This window comes from Meles meles, chromosome 1 (genome assembly GCF_922984935.1).
Source record: "Meles meles chromosome 1, mMelMel3.1 paternal haplotype, whole genome shotgun sequence".
Taxonomy (NCBI): domain Eukaryota; kingdom Metazoa; phylum Chordata; class Mammalia; order Carnivora; family Mustelidae; genus Meles; species Meles meles.
The window spans coordinates 38,812,374-38,836,161 of record NC_060066.1 but is presented as its reverse complement, the minus strand read 5'-3'; the positions used below and the strand labels follow the sequence as shown (position 1 = coordinate 38,836,161).

At 37.2% G+C, this 23,788-nt stretch overlaps 1 protein-coding gene across 1 annotated transcript in view; it reads right to left on the bottom strand.

Moving 5' to 3' along the window:
* Positions 1–23,788, bottom strand: part of STK3 (serine/threonine kinase 3) — a 276,767-nt gene that overhangs the window by 60,344 nt on the left and 192,635 nt on the right. The window contains exons 9-10 of the mRNA XM_045978097.1: positions 16,234–16,426; positions 1,994–2,169 (exon numbers count right to left, since the gene is read on the bottom strand). Coding sequence (XP_045834053.1) covers positions 1,994–2,169; positions 16,234–16,426 — 369 coding nt within the window. The remainder of the gene's footprint in view (positions 1–1,993; positions 2,170–16,233; positions 16,427–23,788) is intronic.

Here is a 23,788-nt window from a genome sequence, read left to right as displayed (position 1 = left end):
CTGGGATTTTGACAGAGATTACACTAAATTTATAGATTGCTTTGGACAATACTGACATCTTAATAATATTAAATCTTGCAATCCATGAACATGAAATACCTTTTCGTATATCGGTGTCTAATTTCTTTCAGCAATGCTTTGTAGTTTTCAGTGTAAAAGTCTTTCACCTCCTTGGTTAAGATTCTTCCTAAGTAGTCATTCTTTTTGATGCTATTATTAATGGATACTGTGCAGGTTCTAGGCATAGGTCTGAAGAGGTCTTACAACTTCTGTTGCCACCCACCTGCTATGCTGCTACTAACACAGAAAAATGCCAGGCTTGCCTGATAGCATCATATGGCCTAGCTTAGTATGGGTACCACTGCCAGACACAAGAATGAGGTAATATTAGAGAGGTCATTCAGATCCAGCCAAACTTCCAGATGATGCCACCTGAGACACCCCAGGTGAGACCAGCAGAAGAACCACTCAGCTGAACTTAGTCACAATGCTTGTCCACAAAATTGTGAATAAAAAGTTGCTATTTTAGACCACTAAGTTTTGGGGGTGGTAGCAAAGACTAACTGAAACAGAATTAAATCATTTTATTTGCTCTTTCTTAACTAAGATAACTTATTCATTACTTTGTAGCTCATTTCAAACTGTTTCCCAGAGGCTATTAAAGATTTATTCCAACTGAGACAAGACAGAGTACTTTGAAGCTAAACACTTTACATAATTCATCCTGTTCATGAATGATTTAAAGCTTGAATGTCAGCATTCTAAATATTTTATGATTTTTTAGAAAGTAGACGGCTTAAAATGAAATCTTACCAGAACTACAGATTTTATTTCCTAATATCTAACTTCAAAATTGAAAAAACAAAAATAAGTAGATGTTACAATTAATGATTTCAGGCAAACTTGTGCCATTGTTAATATTTGCTAGGAATTTGTACTAACTATACTGGGGACTGATTTTCAAACTTTAATATCTGATTATTTAAAAATGCAAATAATCACAATATTTAGGAGAAAAGTACTTACTGTGAAAAATATTTATAATCCCAAAGCATTCAGAAGTGTGTTGATGAAGCAAAATGGATTATTATTACCTAAAAATTTTGAAGATGTAGATATCTAAAATTCTATTTACTTACAAATAAATGTACTTATTAATATTTATAGCTATAAAGGATTGTAGTTATTTTATGTGGAAAAAATCTTACAGAATATGTAAAAGTAACATTATTTAAAACATGCTAAAGTAAAAATTTACTTCAAAAAAACTTCTACTCCATCAAAGAGAGAATATGTCCCTCAAGATATGGAAATACCTGCATCAGAACTGCTTACCTATATCACACATTCTTTAAAAGAAACGAATAACAAACTGGGTGAGGTGCATAAACAATGAATTGTGGAACACAGCCGAGAAAATTAAATTAAATTTAAAAAAAAAGAAATGAATAACATGGAACAGGGCAGAAGAAATAAAGAGAAAATAAAACAAAGAAGCAATAAGGCACAGTTTTACACTGAAATCTGTATGCTAACTAGATATACAACAGAACTATTATTTCTGACAAACCAAGTGGAATTAACACTTGCTCAAGTAGAAACTAATTCAATTACCTTTCAAAGTTGAGGCAAATGTCTAAAAGTCTATGCCATAAATACCTTTGCATCATTTATTTTGGAAACTAAATTTACTGACCGTCAGAGTATCTCATATTTGCATTACTTAAAAACATTTTTAACATAGTTGTCATTTTAAAGAGTCCTACACATTTCTCTAAATTTGGGGTCCGATCTAAGGAATTAGTTACATTTCTCTCCAAGTGCCTGTCTATAAGCAAACTATAATTCCACTGTTCCCTTACCCACATATATAGGTATATGCTGAATATTAACACACAGTCTAAATTTTATAAAGACAAAAAACTGTGTTTCTCAATGTGATGGTAAAATGAAGAAGGGTAAAACACAAATGGAAGAATTAAAATGTACTTACAAAGTCAAAGTCTCCATCTTGAGGAACTTTCCAGTTATCAGGAAAAACATTTTTGGACATAGGGAAGGGTTCATGCATGTTTTGATTACAGTTTTCATGACTCTTATTCTTGAAGTCCTGTTTATCAAAGTAGTCCATGAAAGATGGTCTCTGTACTTGTGGTGAAGTTGCGTTTCCTTAGGTAAACAAAGAACACAGGGAGGGTATAAGTTCTTATATTTAAAGAAGTATGGTTCTTATTGAAGTATGAAACTTTTTTTTATTCAGCAATATAATACATTTGCGCTGGTCAGATTCAAAGCCAACACTGTCAATTTAATGAAGAACAAAGGAAAATGAAATAATATAAAAAACAAAATTAGCCAGGCCACATAAGAATTCGACTAATGATTAGGCAAAGATCTATAATATTCTTAGATTGTAGAAACATTTCAGAATTTTGGCAAGAATCTTTATCATAATTTCATTAAAATCATTTCAGTATATTTGAAATTTGTCAAATGAAGTAAAATTTTAAAACCTAAGTGTTTAGTTGTAAATATGTAAGCCTGTATTGTTATTGTCATTGTACATCACCATAAACTAAAGAAGTTATAAGGACTTACCCAAGTTTGTCTTATATGTCTTCCTTCTAGTCTTTCTAGCTGATTCCATCTCATCCTGGGCTCCCATGGTTTCACCTACCATATTTATATCTAACTCCTAACTCTCACTTCAGCTCAGACCTTGTTTCTAAGTTCTATTTCTAGAGTTCTGACATTTTTTTTAAGTCAGAAAACCAATTTTTTATTTCTAAAGCTCGTGTCTAAGTTCTACCTCTGACTTCTCTGCTGCTTACTATTGGACTCTGCCATCTGAGGTGAGTTATTGTTACCTCAAACCTACCAGTTCTAGAGCCAAAGCAAAGTTCTGAAGTTCAATGTCCTTAAGGTTCACTCATGTTGTAGTATGTGTTGGTTTCACCCACTTGTGGAACATGCGGAATCGCATGGAGGACATTAGAAGAAGGAAGGGGCAAATGAAGAGGGGAGGAATTGGAAGGGGAGACGAACCATGAGAGACTGTGGACTCTGAGAAACAAACTGAGGGTTTTAGAGGGGCAGAGGGTGGGGGGATGTGTTGGCCCAGTGATGGGTTATTAAGGAGGGCACGTATTCCATGGAGCACTGGGTGTTATATGTAAACAATGAATCTTAGAACACTACATCAAAAACTAATGATGTACTGTATGGTGACTAACATACTAAAAAAAAAAGAAAGGAATTAAAAAAGAATTCCCTTCCTTTTTAAGCTAAATAATATTCCATTGTGTGTATATGTCACATTTTGTTTATCCATTTATTGGCAATGAACACCTGAGTTGCTTCCATCTTTTGACTATTTGAATAATGCTACAATGAATGTGGGTTGTGCAAGCATCTCAAGACCCTGCTGATTATATTTTTAAGGTAACTATTCTTTTAAGCTAACCAAGTTTTTCTCTATACATCTGCAGATCTTGATTTGCAAATGATCTTATTTTTTAATACCTATGAAGAGGCCTTTTTTATTTTCTTACAGGTGTTTTGATGGTTGAACTTAATCCCTGATCAAGTGAGTCATTATGATATAATATAAGCAAACAAGAATAATTATTAGTAAAAGTAATGTTTATTTTTTATTTTCAGCCTATGAATTATATCTTTTATATATGTTTTTGAGTTTACCTTTTCATTACAATATAAGTTCCCTAATGCAGAAACCCAAATCCTTTACCCAAATAATTTCACAAATAAGATAACTATGATCATCAATGAGTGTTTTTGATTATCCACCCAGATGTTCAACATCGATGGCACGAGGAAGAGCTAATGGGATGGTATGTGGCTTTTCAACATCATCACTTTTGAATTAGTAGAGGCTGCTAGTATTTCATTACTAGCAACTGTGTACTGGCAATAATAAATTTGAGAAATTATTGTGACTACTACAATTTTTAGACTGATTTGTCCCAGTAAAGTCAGAAGGAATCTGATATTCAGAATATGCATGTGTTAGTGGGAAAAAAAGGAACCCAAAACTGTTTATCTAAAGATTCATCCTCTAATTAGAGCTGCTCAGGCTTTAGAAGGCTTGAAAATAAGTGTGACAAGACATCTGGGACCCAAATGGTACTCCCGGAAAAGATACTGAGGCATTCCATAAAAATTAGGATAGTATAAAGCATCAATATTCATAGTAAACTTTCAGGACATAAAACACTCTCATATCTCAAATACAAAATCCATGAAAAAAGAACTCCTGAGGGACAGTGTATCAAGAAAACAGCCAAAGCTGCCTTTAGATTCCTGTCAGAGCAAACTTTAGTTGTATGTTAAGAAGGACCAAAATATGGGAAAAAAGATTTATCTTAGTGATCAATACATGTAATATAAAGATTTTGTGTTTATGATGCTTTATCTTTAACTTTCTTCCTTAAAATCTCCTACCGTTAAAAAAAGAAATTGGTTCATCTGACAAGGTTAAATTACTGACATTTGGATGGGACATACACGTTCCATTAACATTTTCATCAAATTTTAAGAACCCTTAATTCATGTCTGGGCCTCATCATTATAAGACATCTTTTTCAATCTTCAGAATTGAAATTTGGTTCCTATGGCAACCTTTTATTCCAAAATAAATCCAAGAATTTAACCTCAATTATCCTCCACCTGTGCCCCTTCTCTGAGAATAAAAAATAAAATTTACAAGTGTAGCTCAATAAATTTTCTATAAAATAACTGGGTAAATTAAATAAATGAAAGTAAATTAAATAAATTAAAATAACTTAGGGAAGAAAGATACTCCCTCAAATAAAACCTTTCTTTGCTCAATATTCTTTTCTTTCTTTAAGAGTGATTTTGTAACAGGATTATTTATTGGTGTTGTAAGTTCTTCTTTGAACCAGCCAGTCTTAGGATGGCTTACATGCACAAAGCTCTCAAAACTTCGACATTTGGTACTATACAGGGTTATCAATGTTTATATAGTAAAATCAGAATCAGAGAGAGTCAACATGGTTTCACTGGGAACTAATTCCTAGGACAGTAAGAAATCCATGAGGATCACAATTACTAACTGCATATGAAAAATACAGAGAATGTTTCACTGAAGCAAACTCCTACATAGCATTCTTTTTAAAAAATACATTTCGTATATGGAGGTGCTTTGAGAAAAACGAAATAAACAAACAAAAAAAAGACCAATCCCCCCTCCCCCAACATATTATTACATTCTGAATCCCTTGAGGAAAACAGCATTCCCTGATGCCTGGCTTCCCCCACCAAGCCAGGCTCCCACTGCTTAGTCACCCTTCCCTCCAGTCAACACTGGCTTCAGCACAGAAACTCCACAGACAGGCTTCCTTGTTTTCTTCTCACCTAGGAGGTATGAAACTCTTCATCCCAGCATCTTCACCAATGTCCTGGTGCTGCACTGAAGCAGTCAGGGATCTCTGGATATACCAGTGACTCTTAATTCAGACCTCTATATTTGAGTAAATACAAGATTAATCTTTTCTTATTGGAAACTAATATTTATTTATTTATTTATAAAGATTTTATTTATTTATTTGACAGACAGAGATCACAAGTAGGCAATGAGGCAGGCAGAGAGAGAGGGGAAAGCAGGTCTCCTGCTGAGCAGAGAGAGCCCGATGAGGGGCTTGATCCCAGGACCCTGAGATCATGACCTGAGCTGAAGGTAGAGGCTTAACCACTGAGCCACCCAGGTGCCCCAGAAACTAATATTTTATAGAGTAGCTATTCTAAAACGGCCTACATTTTAAGAGCAGCAACATGCGCAGAAAAGGGGAGGAGAAATATAAAATCTCTGAGTTGCTTTTCCAATACAGAGAATAAAGCAGCAGAAAACTTTAGTCTTTTATAAAAACCTTCACATCAAAAAGTAAGATGGGTTGGGTAGGCACTTCCTTTAGAGCTGCAGAGTAAGGAGAAATGATAAAGCCAGACAGTATTCTTGTCTGCACTGACTCAAGAAGAGTAAAAACATGGTCAGAAATGAGTAGTGACAATAAAAAGGGAGGAGACAGACCAAAAGGAAAAAAAAATTACTAAGAAATTTCATTCTGGGAATCTACACTTACATTCCCAACAGTCCTGTGCTGGTCCTAACTGTGTCTTCATCAGGAGCTTCTGTCCCAAGACATATGAGTCAGCAACAGTGTCCCAGTGCCTCAAAGTGAAAAATCTGCCCACCTAATATCTATAGATGCTCCTTTCTTTGGGGAGAGGAATGGCCAGGTAATACAACTCTGGCCAATGACACAAAAGAAAAGGGTTTCTGGGCAAGCTCTATTTTCTTGATATGGGTTCTACCCCACCCTGTTTCTTCTTGCTCTTTCTTCCTGCCTGGAATGCAGACTTGATGGCTGAAGATTTAGCAGCTATTCTGTAAGCAGGAGGACAAGGGAAGATTAATACCTTAAACTGGTGTCACAGAAAGGATCTCTAATGACAGCATGAAATCACTCTACCAATGCAGGACACTCTGTTTTTGGATTTCTTGTTAAATGAGAAAAGAAGTTAATCCCATTTTGTTAAAGCCATATTATTTGGGTTTGGGGGTACATATAGCCAAATTCAGTCCCTAACTGATACTTTTCTATTCCCACGTGGAGGACGTCGGAAGTGGTAGGAGCAGCAATCTTGTTTTATGACAGGAATACCCCAATTTGAAACTTGAAATCTACTACTCTACACAGTGGTTTAATTTTCACTGCATTTCAGATGCATTATAATTTTTAAGTTTCTTTTACAGGCTGGCCTAAAAACCTATGGTAAAATGCCTGTTGGGTTCTGCACTCAAAGTTTCGGAAATTAACCCATTCCTAAGTTAGAAATAAACATTGCTACAGAGAGTTAACAAAAATCTAACACCCAATTTAAATAAAAGAAGGCAGTCTATTCCATTAGCTTTTTCTTTTCAGATGACTTTACAACATGATATACAGATACATAATTTTTTACACAAATGTATGTGCATATAGTTCCAAATATTTTCCATCATTTAATTTAAAACAGTATTAACATGTAGAACATATCTGTGTTATATATAAAGAAAATTTTAAAAACCTCTTTTTAAAATTTCTAAGGACAAAAATAGGTTTATTTTAAAAGTTATGGGGAGGGGGGCAGCTCTAATTGCCTAGTAATGTTTAACTACACAATGTCGAACACATGCCCACTGTGTGCAACGGGGTCCACATGGAGATGCATGTTCGCAGAAGTGTGGGACAGACAGAATGACATTCTGACACTTTATTTTTTTAAAAAGGGAAGAAGAAATAGTAGATCCTTTAACAGAAGAGTGAAGCACAAAGTCTTGGGGCTGTAAGCTCTGTCTTACATGATTATGGTTGCTATGGCAAATACTTTTTTTAAACACAGAAAGAATAATCACATTAAACTGACAACAATTTCTCTAGTTGCAGCTGAATTCTGACCCTAGCTTGTAAAAATATATTTTTATTTTAATAATAAATTTAATGTTGCAAATGACCTTGTTCCACAATTTTGGCCCCAATTCCTTCAACTACTTGCTGTGGAATTAAAAATTCTGTAGCAATAGAGAATAAAATAATCACCACTCAATCCCTTTGTGCATGTGAGATTTTAAAGAAAAAAATTGTTTTCCTTCTCCTTCACACATTCCCCAGAATATGTGCAAGGAAACTAAATTGTGTGAATATAATACCTTGAGCAAATATGCCAGTCTACCCACAATTAGTCATTAACTTTCTTAATTTGCACATGTCTTCTAAGCAGGTAAAATGCCTTCATGGAAATTTAAATACAGAAAGGAATTCCAGAATACTTTAAAAAAATGTAATTTGTTTAATTTTTAATTTCTTAACATGATTATGACCCAGACACTTAAGTATACGGAATGAAACAACAATTAATCACAACTTTAGCATTAGATATTTCAACATCAAAGGGATTTATGAATATTACCTAATTTGTTCTTCTAAAAATATTTTAAGATGTGGGTGTTCCACCTGATTAATGATCTTGGAAATCTGTCCTTTAATTTGTTGCCAAGAGTATGGTGAATACATATAAAAATCAGGATGTTAATACAGAAGCTACTGACATCAGCTTTTTCTCAACTTCATCAGACTATTTTAAAACAAAGGAGGATACGGACAACATGGAGAAGATCCAGAGGCTATTCATAAAAAAGATTAAAAGCTTAGAAAATAATACCTGCACAAAGGTTAAAGGGACTGAAATTGTTCAGCCAGAAAAAGTCTGAGGATACAATTTAATAAGTATCCGAGTGTATCTGATGGCTTCTTCCACAGAAAATAGTGACCAGCTGTTTTCCATCTTCAATGAGGGCAGAATAAAGGGAAACAGACAGATTGAAGCCCATGGATTTTAGTTAAATAAAAGGGATGATTTCCTGTGTGAGTAATGACCATTGTAATGGCCACTGTGTGTCTATGGAAACCCTTTCTTCAGAGGCCTTTACAAGAAAGACAAATTTTCATTTGTACAAGAAAGACTCTTACTATTTCCATGCTTGTCAGTGCTTTTGCTAGTAAAAGAGGTATCCTATGACCAAAATACCTACACTAAGAGGTCCAAGCTGGGTCACACATCATTAAACATTCCGTATCCCACGGATCAAGAGCACACAGTAGAGCAGAACATATTCAGTACCCACAGGTAACTAACTCACTCCAAACCACTGTAGCCACACATTCGCTGTACATTTTGTACCTCTGTAAGGGAAAACCAAGGGCTGCTCGATACCCAGTATTATTATGGGTATTTACACTCAGCTCCAAGTGGGAGCTGTAGTTCACTGTGTCACCTTTATGGTCATGTCATGCACTAGATCAATCTTAGCAGTTCAAGAAGCATTCAGCAGTTTTTCATGAAAGAATGGCCAGCTCTTGATGTGGGAATGGGATATCCCCTACACAGTCTGCCACACTGGTTAACTGTTTCTTGGCAATCAAATTCCTTCCTTAGCAATTTACTCCTTTGGTCCAAAGCTCTGTAATTTGGGAGGGGGGCGCTAATGAACATAAAACATTATTAATCATTTTATAACTATATATCTGATACTTTCCTAAAATAGGTTTGGGGAGGAAGAAGGAAGGAAAGGAACTGAACCAGAGCTTAGAGAGAAGATGTCACTAAGAAAAGAATGGGACGTGGACATTGCGGCTCAGAGCAAATGGTCTCTCACTTACAATTTCGTCGAGGGACATTAGATGAATGAGAGAGCAGGGATACCTAATGGTCAGCCTCCCCTTCTTGGTACTCTCGTAAACCCTTTTAAAATCAATCTAGAACCTACTTCCAGGCTAAACTCCTAAAAATCTGAAGCAGAGCCCAATTTTCTTTCTCTTAGTAATTAAGTGAAACTACATAAATGTACTATCCAAAATGAAACAATAAAACGTGATGTATTTTGAAATTCACTATGATATTACAGGTGTATGAAAAGAGGACATTTTAAAATGTCTCTTCAATTATAATCACTTAACCCAATATTTAATCACTGATAAACTGGTTATGAAAGGTTAATGTAAATAAACAATGTAAAACCTAAACGTGATCAGTTATTCCTCCACCCACTCTTTTTTTTTAAAGCAGACTCCATACCCAATGTGGAGCCCAGTGTTTGAATTCACCGCCTGAGACCAAGACCTGAGCCGAGATCAAGAGTTGGACACTTCATGGACTGAGCCACCCAGGCGGCCTCCTCCACCCCCTCTTAATACAACATGGCCTCCGTTCTACTTTACCATCTGGCTCACTCCCTGATGAACATGCCCCACTGTGTCTCCATCCTTCCGAAATACTCCAGATAAGTTCTAGGTGCTGAGAGCAGAGTGAAGCTGCTTATTTCCATGTTCTTAAAAAATGGTTATCAGTCTGAGCCGCATCTCAGAAGTACTTGCACAGTTTTGTTGTTTCAATTTTTTAATTTATTTTTTTCAGTGCTGCCCAGGCCCTACTCTGGTCTGCAGAACTGGCATCTCTGAGGGGCTCCTGCTATGATGGGCACTTGTGAGGTTAGTTACACGGACCCAGGAGCAGGGTTTATCTGGTAAATCAAGCCCACTGCTCCCGGCCTGTGGAGATCTCAGAGGATCCTGATCGTGTCTTAGAATATATTTTTATTTTGCTTCACTTCCTGTCATTTGCAATTCTAACAGACTTTCATTCTATAAGCTTCATCCAAGTTTCTGTAAAAAATGCTGAGCCTAGCCAGGACTGAGGCCTAAGCCCTAGGGCATCAGTGAGAAATCTCGTTGACAATTTATGATTTAACACTATGGTTGACTGAAATGTAGCCACTGCCGCAGTGCCTGTGGAGAGCTAAACACTGCACTTCCCAGAACTCCCCGCACCTTATCTGAATAAGCACACTTTTTCATGAGTGGGAAGGCAAGAGGGGAGGCAGAGGCCATGAGCCTCTGGCAAGCACAGTTATGAAGCTGTGAGGGTCTCCCAGCAGCATACCAGTCTGAGCAGACTGAGCTCAGACTGTAGTATGGAACTCCAGAGGCTAACAGCAGCCTCTGGATTCACTGCCTTCTTGATGACAGCAGTAGTAGTAGGTCCCATGCGGGGTTGCTTCTGGGATATAGGAGGAGTCATTCCTAGAGGCCTAGTCTACACAGCCCTCTCCTCCAACCTTTCCACTGATTTTGTTAATATTCCCATGTCTGACTTAAATCTCTTTACGTTTAAAACACCTAGAGAAGTTTCTGTTTCCTCCAATCAGCCCTGACTAATACAAGCCTATCTAGGTACAACTGTTCAAACCTCAGAGCAGAACATCAGCTACTTCATACTATAGTGTCTACAAGGACCTCTACAGAGACCTTGTCGAATACTTTCCCAAACTCCTAAAACACAATATCCAAACCTAGCACTTCCTCTGACTGAGAAGCTTAACAATGCTGTCTAAAAAAAGGAAATAATAATATTCTGATATGATTTGTTCCCAGCAACCTATGTGGAGTTATAATGACCCAGGTCTCCTTTTCTAAAGGATGCATAGATGTTGTAGACTCCTGCCCAAGAGGGATGTCAAGTCCACCAGCCCCTAAGTAATGATATGACCTGGGGCCAAACCTGGTTCTATAGACTGGTTCCACTGCTTACTTGCTGTGAGATCTTGAACAAGTCACTTCGCATTGCCAAGTCTCAGTTTCCCTAGGGACAAATGGTAGTAACAATGCTATTCTATAGGGTCCTTGTGGGGAGCCAATGAGATCATTGTAGGCAAAGTCCTAAGCATAATGTTGGCACATGCCAGACCCTCCACTGATGACAGCTATAATTAGAGAAATCCACCCATTTTTCTTTTCTGAAAATAAAAAATAATAATAATGAAATTCAAATATACTCTTTCATGCTTCTGTAGTACTCTTTCCCATTTTTCTCATGGAGACATCAAATTGCACAAACAGTGTAATACAGTTCTCCCACCTGCAAGTTATCTCAACACGCATTAGCAATCATACTCCTATGGAGGAGGTAATCAAACCAGCTGAATGCTCCCTTACCATTTCCTCATCTTGCCATTCAAATCGCTCACATTTATGTCTGTGCCACCTCGCTCATTTTGGAGGTCATTACTCTCTATAGAATCCCCTCTGGCTATCTTACTGAGTAACTAGAGATGGCGCAAGGTCTTGGAGGAGGCAGGGGAGGGTGGGAGCAAAAGTCTGCCTTCGGAAGGCAAAGGACAGAGCCACTGAGTAGAATGGCTCAACAGGAGCAGTCTCAGGTAGACCAAGCCTCCCTCACTTTGCGGGAAGCAGGGCTGGGCTCTCCAGATGTTCCAACTTTCCACACTGTTTGAAGGCCAAACTGACAGACTGAGCAGATGGAGATTATCCCTTATTAATGACCTGCCCTGCTAGGTGCCTTACGGATCTACCTAAATTAATCCACACTCACACACATACAAACAGACACACAAAAACCAGAAATACAAATACACACCACTGAAGCTCAGAAAAGAGGAACACAATTAAATGCGGTCTGACTTCAGATCCCATGGTCTTTTCACTACACTGCATCATTTGGTCAGAAAATATTTAATGAACTTTTACCATAGTGCTGGATATTGCATTAAGCATTGGGAACACAGAGAAACAAGCAATGAGAACACAGTATAAAAAAACGCTATTCAGAGTAACAGCATGAAGTGAGGTGGCAGCCTATGGAGGGAGGGATAACATCCCCAGCCTGGATCAGTAAGGGAAGCAACCCTTTAACTGCGCCTAAGAAGATGATATGACTTAGCCAAGGAACCAGCAATCCAAACAGAGGAACTGGGCAGAATAAAAGCCTAAAGGCATAAAAGAGCATTTTAAAAGCTGAGGAGCTCTTAAAAGAGCTGGACAGGGAACAATGAGCCAAGAAAACAGAAAGGGGAGCAGCCATCAGAGTGTCTACTGGCTTTTAACCCACATTGGGCTTTAAATTAAGAGCAGTGGGCAGTTGCTGGAGAGCTATAAGCAGAAGAGAGAGATGCTGTATCTGTGAGGAGTGTAGGGACCAACAATAGAAGCAGGGGATCAATCAGGAAACCTTTCATGTGAGAGCCTATGAGGATCTACACTAGAGAAAGGCAAGCAGAGATGGTAGGAAGAGGACAGAGATATTCAGGAGGCAGAATTCATGGGATGGTGTTCATTCAGTGAGGGGTGAGGAAGAAAGAGGAGTCAAGGATGATTTAATTTTTCCATCTTATACCGAACACCTAGACAGCTTCTCTACATTCTCACAGGATAAGTTTAATTTTTTTTTTTCTATGAAGCAGAAAGCAAGGTCATCTTTGAAACTGATAGGAGAAGTGGCAGGAAGAAATTTCATGAAGATCTAAAATAGCCACTTTGTAGGAGAAAGAACTGAGGGTGAGAAACACAGGCCTATAGGAAAGTTCTGAGGGCCCAAGAGGTGATCCTCATCTGTACGGATCTGAGATCACCTCCATCAGCACTCGGCAGCCATAGTGAAGATGCCCGGAAGATGGACAAACAGACTGACCCATAGTCACATTTTGCCAGGAGGGAAAAAGAGGACAGAGAAGTTAAGGCTATGAGTGAGGGAGTGACTAAAGCCAGGAAACAATCTCTAACCTGACTGGAGATTATGGCCCTTCCTTAGATACCAACAGAGATAGTTTCCCCTTCAGACAACTAGAGCTACCAATCCAGCCCTGCCTCTGTAGGACTGGAAAGTTCCACCACACAAAACACAACTGTGTAGATCTAAACTGAACAAGGTAAAAGACTCTCGTCTTTTCTTTGCTGAAACAACTACTCTCCTAGAGCCACTCCCAAAGAAAGAATCTCTATTATCTCATAAATGTGATGACAGTGAATTCTGGATCTTCCTCATCTACTCCTTCAGAATGGAAAGTCCCAAATGTTGATTTCCTTAATGACAATTAACCTGCTTATACCTACTATCAAATATTCACAATTCAAACTGGATAAAAGGACAATATATAAGAAAGGAGACACCCATCTGACTCTGGTGTCAGACTGTGAAAGACCTGGGTTGACATGCAGAAGCCTGAACATCCCCTGGGCTCTGAGGAGGATGTGAGTGGGAACAGTAGTAGAGGAAGGCTGAGAGGAAGGCCATCGCTGCTGAAAACAGGTTTGGAGAGCTCTCCTGGGGACATGCTCTTAGGCCCACTTTTCAAAAAAACAGATCAAATTTTGAACATTTTTGGGTCACTTTTCTCTACTTCCCTTCAAAAGATATTTTAATAACGTTGCTTCCTATAGTCATATCACCACGTTTCTCAGAGTTAAGGGAAACAGGTCCATAATTTTGAGATTCATGAATAACGGTATAAAGAGTATGAAAACATAATTTAAACTGACAAGAATATGATAATTCATTTGAGACTCCAATGGAAAAGGTTATGGAAATCAGGATCTTTAGCACACAATATAATACTATAGAGATTTTAGAAAATTAAAAAGAATATGTTGCTATAATTTGGGGGGGCAAAAATGCTAAAGACAAATTAGCAAATGGGGTTTTGGTTTGACATAACATGAGAATTCATATCAACTAATATAAGAAGTTTTAAAGAAGATTAAGATCATGGAAAAAAAACTGCAACTAATTATGTGGTTTCAGAGAAAGTAAGTTCTGCCTCAATAACTTCTTTATTTTCTTTACTATTGCTATATTACAGTATGAATAACCCTGCAGGTTACACGAATATCACTTGATTAGATTTTGGGAAACACAGAAGTCGCACATTACGGAATGATGTCTAAATGGCAGATACTTAAAATACATGGAAAGTTCGTTCATGGGATTTAAAATTTGCTAAAGCACATAAACAAATGCAAGTATTTAAGTCACTATCTGCTCAGCTTAACAATGAGCGTTCAGTAAAATCTCTGTGACCAAAAAATACATTTAGGGCATAAAATTATAACATATATTGAATGATTTCTGTGGCTGTCAAAGCTAAAACTCACTACAAAAAAAATGTGGAAATCTGCACTGTAATTTTCAAGTATGATATCTGATAAATCATCATCACATATCTCATCCTTGAAATATAATCCAAAATGAATCTGACTGTATAAAAACTTGTTTTTAATAACCAGTGATTATATGTTGATGTTCAACTATGTGACTGCACAGAAAAAGTTGTTTATATAGTTTTGTAGGGAGATCAGTAGCTCTCTAGAAGATACAACAAAGCACTCAATGGTCATCTAACCAGTCTGCTAAGAATTACAGAGTTTGAGTAAAAGAATTTTATCAGCTGTGGAAAAGCGATACTCCATGCTAATGGGTAATATGTTGTAAAGTGTCTTATCATAGAGTCTTTTAGATCTACAGGGCACATAACTTGTACCCTAACACTGGCTGGCTTTGGAGGCTCCAAGACCATCCAATACAGCTGGGTAAGCAGAATGCCTACTGCAGTCAGAAGCCTAGCTGGGAAGACATGTTTCAGGCTGCTTTCCATAGCAAAGGCTCAGAAGACTCACCAGTTGTGGGAGATTAAAAATAAATTCATATCCCTTTCCCAGTTCCCACCCAGGAATAACTACATGGCAATCTGCTTGCATTTTGTGCTTCATGACCCTCCTTTCAAAGTATACAACCATAATGTGCTGTATGTACTAGGAAATGGGAAGAAAGTAAGAGCAGTGAACAAATGGCTTAAAGCCATGAGGTAAGACCTTCTAAGCAGCATCTTGGGGGGAGTAGCAAAAAGAAAACAAAAATGTCACAGAGGAAACTGCTTCCTGTTTTCATTTTATAGTAGAAACAAATCCATGAATATTTATAACTTTCTAGGCTCTATAATGCAAGAAATCATGTATTATTGCTTTTGTGCCATTTAGAAGCAGTGCTGTGTAGTGGAAAACAGCCTAGTGCTTAGACTTTGACACTGACCACACGTGACTAGGGTAATGGGGAGAAGAGGAAGTCAGTGGGTATCATAAGGTACTTAATCTGCTTTGGCCTATAACTGTGAAATCATAAGGTCCTACCTTGTTAACTGCAATCTTTAAAAATCTATATATACACAAAAAGAAATGCTAGTCTGTGAAAGTATCTCTGTCTTCATTGCTCTATAAGCAACAGAGATCAGAGAAAAAGTCTTAATCATCATTTTAGCTCCCCCAGCATGCCTGGTACGATGCCTCACACATGACAAACGGTAATAAATATGCACTGAATTGATTTTTCTCCAGGAGTATCCCTGTCTCTTGATCCTTCTTCCTAGTGTTTCCTCCTTTCCCAACCAAGCCCTTATATCTTCTCTTAGGCTTGCACCCCATGTCATCTGTGGCTTAAGTGATAATTTAGACAACATGAAATAATATTATGCTGTATTTATTGGAACAGAATTTTATGTTCACTTTTTTATTGGAAAAGTAAATGTTAGGAATGCTATCTTTTTATCTCTAAAATACTTTACAAATTAAATTATGGGTTAGCATCTTTTAACAGAAAAAAGTTCCATAACCCTCAGTTAGAGATGTGCTTTCTGCTATACTAAAATTTTTTTAAAAATTTTATTTATGCCATACTTTTTTTTTACTGTTAAATAATGCCCAGAAACAAAATTTTCCACAACTGGCTATAAAAAGTAAGACAGAACTAGCCTGGTTTTGATAGAAATGTGCTTTTAAAATAGAAAATATTCAGCGGGAAAAAGCCACATACTTTTCATAGTTCCATCCTGTTCTTCTTCATCTTCACTGTTTATAACCATGGTCCCCAAGTCAGATTCTAACATCGTGCTATTATGTTCGATCATGGTCTGGGCACCTTCACTCATCGTGCTCGTGGCCTTCATCGTGCCCACACTCTCTGAGCTAGTCTTCACCATGGTGTGGGAATCCAGCTCATCTTCGTCCTGCAAGCAGAAATACTGCAATGAAGGAAGACTTTTCTAAGACAGCTAGACTTCTTCATTCTTTTTTTTTTTTAAGATTTTATTTATTTATTTGATAGAGATTGCAACTAGTCAGAGAGGCAGGCAGGGAGAGAGAGGAGGAAGCAGGCTCCCTGCTGAGCAGAGAGCCCAATGTGGGGCTCGATCCCAGGACCCTGGGATCATGACCTGAGCTGAAGGCAGAGGCTTTAACCCACTGAGCCACCCAGGTGCCCCTAGACTTCTTTATTCTTAACATGACATGCATACAATTAAAAAAGCATACAAACTTTCTTAATTGAAGCAGAGCTGACAAACAATGTTATATTAGTTTCAATTGTACAGCATAGTGATCCAACATCTCTCTGTTATGCTATGCTTACCATAAGTGTAGCTACCATCTGTCACCACACGATATTATTACAATACCATTGGCATATATTCTCTGTGCTACACCTTTCATCTCCATGACTTTTTTATTCCACAACTGAAAACCTATAGCTCCCACTCCCTTTCACCTATTTTGCCCATCCCTGTCTTAATTTTATAGAAATATTTTATAATTTAATAATAAAAACATTTTACTTTTAATAATGAAAAAATACTATTATAACTACTAATTTTAATATAAAGACACACATACAAATGTTACTGTAAGAGCCAAAGTTATCCAAAATAATCTAAAGTTTTAAATAATTAAAGCTCAAGCACAGAAATTGTTTGCTGAAATAGAAGGCTTCTAGTTGTTTTTTAAAATAAGGATTATAATCAAGAAATGGGCAGAAGTCATGAACAGACATTTCTCCATAGAGCACATCCAAATGGCCAACAGATACTTGAAAAAATGCTCAACATCTCATGGCATCAGGGAAATACAAATCCAAACCACAATGAGATACAACCTCACACCAGTCAGAATGGCTAAAATTAACAAATCAGGAAATGACAGATGTTGGTGAGGATGTGGAAAAAGGGGAACCCTCCTACACTGTTGGTGGGAATGCAAGCTGGTGCAACCAACTTGGGAAAACAGTATGGAGGCACCGCAAAAAGTTGAAAATAGAGCTACTCTACGACCCAGCAATTGCACTGCTAGGGATTTACCCCAAAGATACAAATGTAGTGATCCGAAGGGGCACCTATACCCCAATGTTTTCAGCACCAATGTCCACTAGTCAAATATGTCCAACAGTCAAACTATGCAAAGAGCCCAGATGTCCATTAACAGATGAATGGTTAAGGGAGAAGTGGTATGTGTGTGTATGTGTGTATATATACACACACACACACATGTTCAGTGGCATATATATATAAATAAATAAATGATGGAATACTACTCAGCCATCAAAAATGAAATCTTGCCATGTGCAATGACACAGACGGCACTAGAGGGTATTATGCTAAGTGAAATAAGTCAATCAGAGAAAGACAATTACCATATGATCTCACTCATACGTGGAATTTAAGAAAAGAAAACAGAGGATCATTGGGGAAGGGAGGGAAAAATAAAACAAGATGAAACCAGAGAGGAAGACAAACCATAAGAGACTCTTAATCATAGGAAACAAACTGAGGCTTGCTGGAAGGCAGGGGAATAACTGGGTGATGGACATGAAGGAAGGTACATGATGCTCTGAACACTGGGTGTTATATAAGACTGATGAATCACTGACATTTACCTCTGAAACTAATAATACACTATATGTTACTTGAATTTAAATTAAAAAAATAAAATAAGGATTAGGAAAAGTAAATTATCAACAAATGCAGAACATATAATATGGTGACAAGACAAATACAAGAGAACACATTAAAGACGGAATATGTTGGCACTATTCTAACAGCCATAACATTTACATAACCTTATACAAATGCCATTGGCTTTTTTGGTTAAAATTATAATAAGTATATAACACAAAATTTACCAAATTTTAATAATTTTTCAATGTATAGTTCTGTGGCATTAAGTACATTCACAGTATTAATGCAGTCATCACCAACATCCACTTCTAGAACTTGTTCATTATCCCAAACAGAAACTCTGTGCCCATTAAAAAATAACTCTTCAGGGCGCCTGGGTGGCTCAGTGGGTTAAGCCGCTGCCTTCAGCTCAGGTCATGGTCTCAGGGTCCTGGGATCGAGTCCCGCATCGGGCTCTCTGCTCAGCAGGGAGCCTGCTTCCCTCTCTCTGTCTCTGCCTGCCTCTCTATCTGCTTGTGATGTCTCCATGTCAAATAAATAAATAAATCTTTAAAAAAAAAATAACTCTTCATTCTTCTCTTCCCCCAATCTCTGGTAACCTCTTTTCTGCTTTCTGTTATGATGAATTTGTCTATTGTAGGTACCTCACATTAGGAGAATCAAGTAATATATGGGTCTTTGTGTCTGGTTTATTTCACTTCGCATAATGTCTTCAAAATTCATCCATGTTGCATGTGTCAGAATTTCATTCCTTTTTAAGACTGAATAATATTCTATTATATACATATACACACACACACACACACACACATATACATATATATACTGAATTATATCCCATTACACACATCTATACATATATATGCAATGGAATATATACATATGTGTGTGTAATGGAATATCTATGTACATATGTGTGTATATACACGTATTTACCACATTTGTTTACCTACTCATTTGATGATGAACACTAGGTCGTTTATACCTTTTACTTATGAATAATGCTGTTATGTACACTGGTATACAAGTTATCTATTTGAGTCCCTATTCTCAATTCTTTTGGGTCTATGCTTAGAAGTGTAATTCTGTACCACATGATAATTCTTTTTTTTAATTTGAGAAACCACCAAGGTGTTTTCCACAGTTACTACACCATTTTATACTCCCACCAACAGTGCTCAGAGCTCCATTTTCTCCACTTCTTCACTGACACTCGTTCTTTTCTGTTTTTTGTTTGTTTGTTTGTTTGTTTTGTTTTTTTGATAGCAGCCAACCCAGTGGATACATGGTATCTTGCTGTGACTTGATTTGCACATCCCTAACAAGCAGTGATGCTAAGCACCTTTTCAAGTGCTTACTGACCATTCGTGTATCTTCTTTGGAGAAATGTCTATTCATGTCCTTTGCAAATATTTGTCTACATTTGCAGGTTGTCTTTTCACTCTCTTGATGATTCCTTTGATGCACAAAAGTTTTTAATTTTGATGAAGTTGAATTTATCTACTTTCCTTTGTTGCTTGTTTATCTTAAGTTGCCTTTTATTGCTTTTGTTATCACATCTTAGCCATTAGTTCTTCAATGTAAATTCACAGAAGGATCAAATCAGTAATAGAAGTACGAACAAAAAACTGCTCTTTAGAATGTTCACCAAAGAGAAACTGAAATAGGGCCATAAAAATAACAAGTTCCGTTTGAGAGACCAAACATTCCATTATTTGGAAAAACTTGATCCTGCAGTGAAATTCATTTATTATCTATTCCACTTTAAGTGGAAGCAAACAAGCAAAACCTAATTCTGACAGAGGTAAATACAAATACAGAGAACAGGAGCATCCCTGTTGTTCTCAGCTGTTCGATAGCCCTTCCTCTTCCTAAATCCGCATGATGAAGTCAGCAGGACCTCTCAGTCTTTTGTGCTTCTTTCATGAGTCTCTTTTAAGGAGACTTCTTCATTCTTATGCTTCGACTATCTAATATGTTGAAGACTCCCAAATCCTGAAATCTTCTTGACTTTACTTACTACTTAAATGCTTAATGATGTCTAAAACTCAACATTTCCAAATCAGATATCATTCCATCCACCTGTTTAGTCTCTCCTGTCTGCCACAATCCCCAACAGCTACTTATTATAAAGCACAGAAGTCTTCGTTAGCGACCCGAGAGTAAAAATCCAACAGGTCTTCTGAGGTTTATTCTCTCTTTGAGTCCTACATTCAGTGAGCAAGTTCTTCTGCAGAAATCTCTCTCCTAGCTCTATCTCTTCTTTTTCATTCCTACTGCTACTGAGTAAATTACTGTTTACCTCATACTTGGGTGAATATGAGAAAAGCTCCCTGACTGAACAGTCTCTCCACCCTGACCTTCTAGAATCAGATAGACACGAGTTTCAAGTCCTGGCTCAAATCACTTAATAGACATGAGACCTTTAGGCAAGCTCTTTAAACTCTCTAGATCTTCGTTTCTTTCACTGGAGTTATGATGATCAATGAGAAAAGACATGCAAAATGCCTACATGTTACCAGGAACAAAGTAGTTTCACACTTTCTTCAAAGTCCGTGTACCATACCAAGCTCTCTTGAATATTACTGTTATCATAATATCCTACTGAAATCTCTAACGGCCACAGTTCTTCCCTGCATTAAAAGCTAAACATTTCTGCCTAGATTTTAATGTCTTCTATATTGCCTTATGTTTTCTGGCTAATCTTATTTTCCCATTGTTCACATATCCTCCAATTTAATCAGGCTGACCTTAACTGAATCTCCAGCTGCTATAAACCCATGTCACGCCATGTCATTAAGACTTCTTCTTTGTTTATGTCTTCTTCTCTACCCAGAATGCTCTTTCCTCTCTAACCATTTTAACTAAATGGGACAGTCCCCCATCAAGCATCTGTTACATTCCTGGCTACTTGAGTCTTTATTAATTATCCCCTTTTCCAAACTTCTACAGAATTTATAATCTGCATCACACACTCCTGCATTTAAATTTATGATCTCATACTGTGAATAACTGTTTTGTAAAATCTTTTATAAATATAAGTATCTTATAAATAAGAATGCCTTACATTATCTCTGAATCTACTCAAGTTTTTCATTTGGTATTCTGTATTCAGTAAACATTCATTATATATTTACTCTTTTACAGAACTATAAAATCATGAACCTATAATATTCAACATCTCATTTTATATTTGAAAAAAATGAGGCTCATAGAAAGGGAGAGACTTCCCTAAGGACACATACCATTTAAAAGCAAAGTCAGGGGGCGCCTGGGTGGCTCAGTGGATTAAGCCGCTGCCTTCGGCTCGGGTCATGATCTCGGGGTTCTGGGATCGAGCCCCGCATCGGGCTCTCTGCTCTGCAGGGAGCCTGCTTCCTCCTCTCTCTCTGCCTGCCTCTCTGCCTACTTGTGATCTCTCTCTCTGTCAAATAGATGGGTAAAATCTTTAAAAAATAAAAAAATAAAAAAAAATAAAAGCAAAGTCAGAAGTATGGACCTACTTTTTATATTTCTCAGTCCATTACTCCACTAAATGCATGTACCTTACTTACATTTAAATTCTGATCTACTTGAAAGCTTGAGCTAGAGGTACAGGCTTACAATTTTAACAGCTTATATCACCATCTCCTATTCCCAAAGGGTCTTATACAAATTATTCGGTCCATCCTGGTGAAACCCGCCATCTTCTCTTATTTATACTATTCAAAACAGCTATTAAAAGTATTAAAAAATATAAGCTATATATGTAAACTACATATATAGTTTAAAAATATAAACTATTAAAAACTATTTAAAAAACAGTCTCTGCACAGTTTTCACAGTTTCCACTCTTGCCCACTTTAGTCTCCCAAACAATAGGCAGATTGATTCTTTCAAAAGATAAATCAATCACATCGTGTTATTCTCCTACTCAAAACCCTGCATTTGGCTTCCTGTCGCACTTCGAATAAAATCCAAAATCTCTCTCAGCCAAATGTGATCTGGCTCAGTAGTATCTGCCAAGCCTATCTCCTATCACATTCCTTCTCACTCACCAAGTCCCAGCAATGCTGGCCTCCCCGTGGCTGTTTCCTGAGCATTCTAAGCATGTTCCTCCTCAAGCCTTTAAACTGGCTGATCTCTCAACCTGGAATGCTCTTCCACAGGACAGCTTTATCCTTTTCTTATCTCAAGTCTCCACTTAAAATGTCACCACCTTAGTGAGCCTTGTTCTGACCAAGTTAAAATCGAAGTCTCCAACAATCTTTTATCATTCTGTATTCTTCATAGCCTATACCTGGCCTTCTCTACCACTAGAATGGTTTGATGGAGGCAGAGGCTTTCTTCACTGATCAATCTCCAATACCTCAGACACCTGGCACATAACACGTACTTATTAAAAATTTATTTAATGAATGGATCCATTTATAGTTTTACTTATTAATTCATTCAATAAGCATTTATTGTAAATTTATAATATATCAAGGAGCAGACAAGCCTTGCAGATACAAAGATAAATAAGAAACAGTTTTGTTCCATTTTGGTTTGTTAAGGAGTCTGGTGTCTAACAGAAACTGACATGTGAACAATAAATTCCAACGCAATTTGTTAAGTACTATGAAAAAAGTACTGGCAAAGTACAATGGGAGAACCAAGAATAGAGCCTCAACTCTGCCTATAATAAATGAAGAAAGCCTCACAGAGGAAGCTGCCCTTAAATTAGGTCTTAAAGGATACATACTGGGGCGCCTGGGTGGCTCAGTGGATTAAACCGCTGCCTTCAGCTCAGGTCATGATCTCAGGGTCCTGGGATCGAGCCCCACGTCGGGCTCTCTGCTCCGCAGGGAGCCTGCTTCCTTCTCTCTCTCTGCCTACCTCTCTGCCTACTTGTGATCTCTCTCTCTGTCAAATAAATAAAATAAATTTTAAAAAAATCCCCTTTAAAGGATACATACTATATAAGTCACACATATACATGAATTTGGGTGAGTGCTCTATCTGACAGCTTCTTTCTTTAACAGAACTACACTCAGCCATCCCTACTCGGCTCAGCTACCCTGAGACTGAATTAGGTGCCCTACTCTGTACTGTCATATGCTTATGCCATTCATATGCTTACTACACACTACTGTCATTATCTATACACTTGACTTGTCCAAATCTCCCATTAGATTCCAAAATCTACAAGGACAATAACCAAATCTTAACTGTTATATTCCTGGTATCCAGTACAAAGCCTGTTCTTATTACATAAGCTATTAAACTAATGTTAAAGCCCTTATGATGAGGTAGTGCCAAAACACAGAACTAAAGGACAATGCTATATTAGGTTCTAGAGTAGAATTTTATTTAAACTAATGTATTGTTTTAAAATACAGGATGGCTATTGAAGAAACTTTGAGAGGGACAATAATACTATTAACTAGAATTATTAGTTGATCATTTTTCTAATAATCATAAAAACAGTTACCAGTGAGTTAGAAGCACTATGCCAAGGACTTTTTGTAGGATATTCCCATTTAATCCTCTTATTAATCTTGTGAAATATTATTAACTCTAGTGTGCAAATGATGAACCTGAAGTTCAAATGAGTTTAATAATTTGTCTAAGGTGATACAACAAATAAGTAGGGGAGAAAGGATTCTAACTAGGTCATTCTGA